The sequence below is a fragment of the Apis dorsata genome, unplaced genomic scaffold (genome assembly GCF_000469605.1).
Source record: "Apis dorsata unplaced genomic scaffold, Apis dorsata 1.3 scaffold_1085, whole genome shotgun sequence".
NCBI classification, from domain to species: Eukaryota; Metazoa; Arthropoda; class Insecta; order Hymenoptera; family Apidae; genus Apis; species Apis dorsata.
The window spans coordinates 230932-239521 of NW_006264183.1; the positions used below are offsets into that span (position 1 = coordinate 230932).

Below are 8590 nucleotides of genomic sequence, written 5' to 3' on the forward strand. Positions count from 1 at the left end.
AAATATAATTCTTTCTTTATGTATAATTATTTTTTTATTAAATGAAAAACAATATTTGTATTTATATTAATTTAAAAATTAAATTTATTAAAATTGATATTATAAATTTAATTTAAATTTAATTTTTTATTTACAATTAAATATTATAAATTTATTTTGATATTTATTAATTGACAATTAAGAAAAAAGTCATATCATAGAATTTAAAATAGAAAAACAAAGAAAATCAAATTACTATAAGAATCTTTTGAAATTGTATTGTATCAGTAAAAAAAAATTTTATTAATCTAATAAATATTAATAAAATAATTGAAATAATTAGAATATATATCACTTAGGATAGTAAACTATATAATTCACCTTATATATTACGGATATTTTGTCATTTTAAACTAATTTATGAAGTTTCACGTGGATCCAAAGCTCGATGCGAGATCACAGAATTCGCGACTTCATTTCCCGACTGCGAGCCGTCTCGAAAGGAGGTCGTGTAGGGTTCACTGAAGACCCTGACTGTTCCAGAGCTCGAGTATTAAATATTGCAGGCGCGGCAAACGAAAGCTACAACTTGACCGCTGCATTCCGGGAGTTCTTTAGAATCGCGCGAATTCACCAGTGCACTCGCGTCATTTTACACGGACGTTTAATTTCCCCTTCACGATCCATGATTATTTTTTAATCCTCTGTAATGTCGTATGACTTGAAAATTTATCCCATATGTATATATTTTTTTTAATTTTTGATATCTAATATATATTTTAAAGTAATAAAAATTTTCCAGTTTAAATTTTAAATGAATTAAGATTTTTATTTTTTATAATCTTTTGTAAGACTTGAGAATTTACATATCTCATGTAGGTTTTCTTCAATTTTTATTTCTTAATCTATTTTAAATTTGTAGAAATTTCCTAGATTTTTTAAATAACGGAGAGACAAAATTAAGATTTAATTTTTTGTATAAAAAATTTAAAAATTCACTTTGTATTTATTTTATATTTTAAATTTTATTTTAGCAATTATTTTGTATTTTGATATAATATTATATTATTTAAATTTTCTAAATTTTATGAATTCTTTTTTATATCGTATATGTACGAACATATAATTGGCAAAATTGAATCTCAAAGTTATACTATATTTATTTATTTATTTTTTTTGCAAAATAAATTCATTAAATTAATATAACCAAAGATATTTATAAAAAAACCAATATTGCAAAAAGTCGCATAAAATAAATTAAGAAAATAAATTGATTATTATCCGCACATTAAATATTTTATGTGTTACTAAACTTAACTTTCTTGAATTAAACTTTAAAAAAAATCATACATTCTTTTCACGTTTCGTTAAAAATAAAATTCATCACCGAAAAATTCCTTTCATTATTTGAAATTTTAATAATTTTTATATTTTTCTTGTATAATGAATTATAGTCATTGTAGAAATATTAAAAAATCTTGAAAGATAAAAAATTTCATGAGATATATATATTATATTATTAAATCCAAATTTTTTTATAATGAAAATTTTTTTTTCAATTTTTTAATATTTTATCATTATTAAAAAAAATTTAGATTATAAGCATAATTCATTAAATTAATATAACCAAAGATATTTATAAAAAAAACCAATATTGCAAAAAATCGCATAAAATAAATTAAGAAAATAAAATGGAATAAAATCAATATCGAAATTTTTGAATTTTCGAAAATAATAAAATTAAAAAAAATACAAAAATTTTTTATTTGTTTCTTATACAAAATCGATAATCTCTTTCCAGCAACATTTTTTAAACAAAAATAAAAATGAATAAAAACTTACCATTTATCTCGGTTTAAAAATACAACAATTTCAAACATTCTACTTATCCAAAAATTCTAACAACAGACAATACATTTTTCTCAATAGAAAAAAAAAAAAAAAAGAATGTCACGAAATAACCATTCAACAATTCAATCTATGTTTAAAAATCAACAGAAGTGTAAAGATGCGTAAGAAATGTCATAAACGTTGGACCAACAGGCCTCTGGACGACCAGCGAGTCGAATTAGCCGCGTGCTTCCCCACCTATTAATCCGAATAGCGAGAAAGAGAGGTTGGCCCTCTCCCTCGCCAAAGGGAGGTAACGACGCCAACGATAAATAAGTACCTGCAGGACTGGCGGAGAGCGGGAGCATATCGCCTGCTGTTTCGCGGTCAGGTGCGTGCTTTTGCAGTTCTTTTCGGCGCTCGCTGGCCCAATCACACCCGCGCCAATGATCTGCGCTTGGCCATCGCCACCATTTCCAGGGCTCAATCCACTGTTCAATCGCGGCTCCACACCCAAATACCTGAAACAATCCAGGAAGCAACGTTATTATATGAAAGATTATCTGACCATTTTTATAAAAATCTTATCTATTTTTTTCTTTTTTTTTTTGTTATAGATATAAAATGGATATTAGGAAATAAAATAATAGATATAAAAAAATAAAAGATTTAAAGAATAATTCTGAAAGTTATAAGAAAACTTGTATGTGAAAATTTTCATTAAAATTTATTTTTTGTTATGTTATGAACAATTTTAATTTTAGTAAATTAGATATAATGATGACTATTTCTATTTCACATTTCATCCAATACAAAATTATAATTTAATAAGCGTTGTTCGACATTTTTGTACATCAACTTTTGTGTTAGTTTTATTTTTCATGTTTTTATCTATTTCGTTTTAACAACCTGTATAGTTCCTCTTTTCAGAATTTTTGATATTCTCTCTCGAAGATAAATTTGAAAAGTTTACTGGGAATTTAAAAAGTTGAATGATTATTGGAATTTATTTTTTTTTTTTTCTAATTTTTTTCACAATAAAATAAAAAAAAACTATTAACAATCAAATATTTTATTAGATACTTCATACACTCTTCTACTTGGATCAATAGATACTTATTTTTGAATATCTAAAAAAAATTTCATATTAAATTTGATATCGTTCTTATATCGCTCTTGATCTATGGAATCTCTCTTCCCTCTTATGCTACATCAAGAATTACTTGCCAACCCTATATTTTCATGAAGCATAGAGAGGACAGCTCCTCAGTAGCCTCGCTCCTGCCGAGGCTACTCACAAAGGAACTCTCGCCGTGACGAACCACCTATAATTAGACCAGGTATTCGAGTGAAAATTATAGAGGGGAAAAGGACGAAGGGCAATAGCTAGGGTAACCCATGCTCGACAATACATGTTTAAGAGCATCCACAACAAGAATCGACAATAGAAATCGCTTGTACGATAAAGTGAAATAGGAAATCTTAAAAGACAATTAATTAGCACATCCATTGTAGATAAAATGAGAATATACATTGACATTTATACTTATATGAAATTATAATACTAACTTATGTATGTGTAATATGAATTAAAAATAAAATATCATCAAAATGTGAAAAAAAAATTCACAATAATTTATGGAAGATTCATGTATCATGTTTTATTATATACACATTATTCATAGAATCACTGTTAAAAGATTAAAATGTTAATAACTAATAATTAATAATTATTCATTAATTAATAAGAAAATATATTTTGTTGATCAACAAAAATGCCAAGTTTCGAAAGAGTTTGTAAGAGCATGAAATGGATTTAACGACAGGTTAATCATTAACGAAAAGTTAATGAATTATTTTTCTTACGAGGGTTGTTCTTACAGGGATGGAGAAGAGATATTTTGGCGCATCCACATCAAAGTATAGGTTTTTGTACGAGGGTACTTATTATGAGCGACTGGCATTAAATAAATTTGATAATTGAACCGGATGCTCGAACACGTTTGATTTCCTAGTGGCCACGACCACCCGTAAATTAATGGAGCTTTACGAGGAATTAAATTTGACACGCTTTCACCAAGATATATACCATGTATACACGCCTCTTATAGTTCTTATATTGCGCTTTCACTAAAGTGTCGTGAACTTTTGATAAAAAATTGCCCTGGAGTGAGATTTTAACCCTTTGTATTTTTATAAAGAGTTAAATTTGATATAAATATTTCTCTTTTGATCTTTCTTCTTTATATTATCTTTTATATATTTATTATATTATAAATTCTAATATTATTTTATATAGATAATAGATAGAGAATAAATAAAAAATTGATAGGTATATATAAAATATACATATTTTTACATAAAAATAAAAAATAAAAATAATCTTTGGTAATAAAGATCTACATGGTATGAAAATTATTTGTCAATTCATAACATTTTAAGTAAAGAATTAAAAAAAAAATTATCAATAATAAATTTTCAATTTTAAACTTTGATTAATTCCATATTACTCAGAAATTATTATGATATGAAATATATTAATTATCAAACTAAATATAAAATATAAAGAGAATTTAATTTTTATTATAAAATTATTATCAAGTATATCTTTTTGCATCTCTTTTAATATTAAAAAATATTAAAGTTAAGAAATTTTCTAATTATGCCATCTGTTTGTATCAATCTTATATAATTTTGAAAAGAAAGATCAGAAAATGTAGTTCAGAAAAAAGAAAAAAAGAGAAAGAGAAAAAGTCGATAGGATTTTAGATATGTTCCTCCACTTCACGCTAATCGACATCGTGATCTTAAAAAGAAAAGAAAAAGTAAAAAAAATAAAAAGAGGCCGCGTCATTTTCTATTATTTTTCGAAGCTGGCCCCTCTGGAGCATAGGTAGCGGTCGTTTAGGCGGTAAATCTTAATGAGAATCGAGGGTGTGGCCTTGGCCGGGGCAGGGAACGATGATTGCAACCCCGTGGGCAACGTTTAAGGGAACAAGGCGTCGCGTCAACTTCCACACGTACGACACACGCCCAGGGAGTGACCAATTCTCGTGCGGACGCACCTTCAAGCTTCCTTAATGCGAGTTTGAGAAGATTTTAATCTATCCACGAACTTGATTATTCCCGAAGCGTCTGGCTATTCAAAATTATAGATGAAGAACGGTAAAGATAGGTCGATTATGCTATTAATTCTTTGGATAATTCATCTCTTAAGTTAACTTCTTTCTTTCGATACTTTTGTACAATTTTTGATATTTTATAATAATTAATCCTTTATCTTATAATATATCATGAATAATAATGGAAGAAATAAATGACAAATTTGAATCAAAATTAAAAATTTTATTTTCAAAATTATTTCAAAATTATAATATTATAAAAATAAAATGAATTTGGATTTTATCCTGATATGAAAAAAAATATACATATTTTTCTTTGATTCAAAAATTAAAATTCATTAATTTAATTTTGTAAGATGTTCTAAAGGTCTATTTATCAGATATTAATTTCCTTTAATTTATTAAAAATCATTAAACATCTTTCAAATAATCTTTTTAATATAATAATTTTTTAAATTTTTTAATCAATTATTTTGCAATCAATCGGCAAACTTCTTTCTATTCACCGCCAATATTAATTTCCCTTAAATTCCCTAGGAAACCACAATGTAAATCAAAATACTACACCGGTCACCACAAAACTCTCTTTCTGATCACCATCGTATCTTTCGCCAACAATTTCAATCTCCCGCGCGGAAATCACATGAGTCATCCAACGAGGCCGACAATCGAGCAACAGACTTTGCTGCAACGTTTATTATTTGTTTGCGGGCCAAACTTCTCGACATAACCTAGCTATTTCGGGTTTGTTTAGTCACGGTTTATAGCACTTTTTTCCGAGAGAACGCCTCAATCACTCTATCGTCGTTAAAAACCGATACTAGGGAATTACATATTTATCTTCTTTAGCGTTACGAAAAATCACGAAATTCGAAATGATGAAGACGTAGATAAGTACAAGTGTATTGCCGTCATCGACGACTTTGATCTCCACGAGAGGATCATCCCAGTCATTTGAAGTATCGATGTTTATGAAAAGGCTAAGCCGATGGTTAAATGGAAGATTTTGTTGGTCGGCTTAAATACCGTGTTAGTCGCGCAATATTGCAATCAATAGGCGGTTGGCGAATAGGTGGACAGATATGGTTCGACTGGTTCTTATGGGGAAAAGATATCGACAGTTCATCAACTAACGTGGTCAAGGTTAGATGGAAGAGAAATAAAGGGAAATAAAAAGATGATTATGTGGATTTTGATATATATATTTATATGGAACATTGGAATTTTATATGGGGACTCGTGAGAGTTTTAATTTCAGAAAATTTTTTATAAAATAAATTTAGGGAGAATTATTTCATATATATATATAAATATTTAGAATTTAAGAAAAAAATTACCAAAAGAAAAGATCTCATTTTAATAATTTTCATTATAAATTTTCACATAATATAATAATTTAATATATATTTTTATTTCACTCGCTTTTGTTACATAACTTCTACAAAAAAATTCAATAACTTCAAACAATAATCAACCTGAAACCACTGTCAAAACCCAATATGCTATCCCCCTAATTGAATTCCCCAGAAACAAAACTGCCTCAAAGGAAATCTTCCCCTCACTTCTGACCACAATCGACCGCTGAAGACGATCGAAAAACCACAAAAACTCGATCCGACGAACGGACCCCGTTTACCCGAACAAATCGGTCGAGATCGAATCACGGGCAAACGATACCGTGCAGGATGTCATCGTCGCGCTAGATAACCAATGTGAGTAGTGGGGAAAAAAGGCGGACAGGACGGATAGAGAAAAGGATGCAACAGTCGAGTGCACACTCTGTTCGGAGAAAGGTATATGCAGAAAAGTAAGTTGAGATAATGATTAGGGAGAATAAAAAAATAAAAGAAATAAAAACATGAAATTAAATCTAAAAAAAGGAAAGAAGAAAAAATAAGAAAATTTATTCATATATATTATATCAGATTTAGATATATATCTAAATCTATATCTAGTTTAGAGTTTGACATACAATTTCTTCTTAAACAAATTCGTTTATTTTTTTTTTTTTTAAATTAAAGTCATAGATAAATATTCTAATATTTATCGATAAAAAACATATAATAATTTAATATTTTGTTTGCATACTAATTTTTTTTATATATACAAATATTAAATATTTTTGTCTGAATGAAACCATGCTGTTAAAACATCATATCATTCATGGCATATATTTATTAATTCGTATCTTTTAAGAATCATTTTGTGTCTTTGTTAGTGCATTTTATTATTATATTGTCTAATCAATCGCTTTTTGCCTTATTCATGTTAAAGCATCAAGGCATTTTTCAAAATACTTTTGTTTATCATTTACTTTTTTACAACTTTCACTTTTTTTTTCATCATTCAATTCGTCACAGAATGTAACGAATTAAAAGAATGAATAAAAACTAGCCAAAGCAAATTGAAAAACTCTTCGATGGCCCTTAGATGTTCTTATGATCATTCCCTACATATTTATATTATTTCTCTATCAAAATGTTATTCTATAATTTTTCATCATACAACAATTTCTACACCTAATGCAATTAATCGTAATACTCAACATTTCCAATCAAATGCACAATAATCTAAATAATAAATATAGATTAGTAATTATTCAGGTGCACGAATTAGCCAGTTCACTCTGTGTAGAAAAGTGTATTAAGTGCATATGGGAGGGGGGAGGGAAGAGAAAGAAAGAGAGAGAGAGAGAGAGAATAATAATTCGACAAAGCGGTGGTCGGAAAGAAAGAAATCCATATTCAGATCCGATGATGTATCCGAGGGGGGCCGTGGGAGGGTTGCTCCCTATTCAAAGGGGAGAGAGAAGGGATATGGAAGGTATGGAAAGGAAGGAGGAAGCCGCGTGAACGTGCATCAGGTCTATACTACTCATACTCTTACCCTTTCCATTTTTCTCATTTTTTTCTTTCTTTCTGTTCTCTGTACGCCGTTTTGCCTTTATCATCGGCAACCACAACGGCAACTACGGGGGCACAGAGAGAGAGCCGGTGTAGAGTGTCCCTCTTGTATGTACGCCATGCCGCGCGACGATTATGATTCCGATTATTATGATTATGATTATGATTATTATGATTATTGTCCGGAGGAGGTATCGCGTTGCCGTCATAGGGACGTCGGTCCGCGCTTTGTCCACGTGACAGCGATAGGGCCTATTTACGTCGAGAACACACTCAACGCCGACATTATAATAGGGGATAAATCCAGCCAAAAGCCTACAATACAACGTTCCATCATAGTATTAACCAGTAAGCTGGCGGCTATATTGGTTCAATGTGTAATTTATACGTATACATGTATGTATTTATACAATACACACATACACACATATATATATATAAGAAAATATATAAGAAAATTTGATATTTTATTTATATTTTTTTTTTTTTTTGAATGTGATAATAGGAAAATTTTAAATTACATGAAAAAGTTATTATATGGAATGTTGATATATTTATAGAATCTTTGAAGAGATCGATTCTAGAAATCTAAACAAAAGTTAGTGTAAAAAACAGTTTACGTTAAATAAAGCGATAAATTATATATTTAATATTTTTATATAACAACTTTTGTATTCGTTTTAGCTTTTAAAATTGAATCTTTACAAAATGTGTCTCATAAATGTATTATATACGTACAATATATATATATATATA

The 8590-nt window shown here is 28.4% G+C and overlaps 1 protein-coding gene and 1 long non-coding RNA gene across 4 annotated transcripts in view; one reads left to right on the forward strand and one right to left on the reverse strand.

Annotated features, from left to right (window-relative positions):
- Positions 1–8590, reverse strand: part of LOC102675841 (protein Wnt-1-like) — a 63226-nt gene that overhangs the window by 11821 nt on the left and 42815 nt on the right. For 2 of the 3 annotated variants that reach the window (XM_006624531.2, XM_006624532.2), the window contains exon 2: positions 2150–2330. In XM_006624531.2, coding sequence (XP_006624594.1) covers positions 2150–2330 — 181 coding nt within the window. Of the gene's footprint in view, positions 1–2149; positions 2331–5505; positions 5679–8590 lie in introns of those variants that run through there. The other variant, XM_031514605.1, reaches the window with a different exon arrangement.
- LOC116186652 lies at positions 1782–3434 on the forward strand. The gene is made up of 2 exons (XR_004151663.1): positions 1782–2200; positions 2889–3434. It is a non-coding gene; the product is annotated as an uncharacterized LOC116186652 (long non-coding RNA).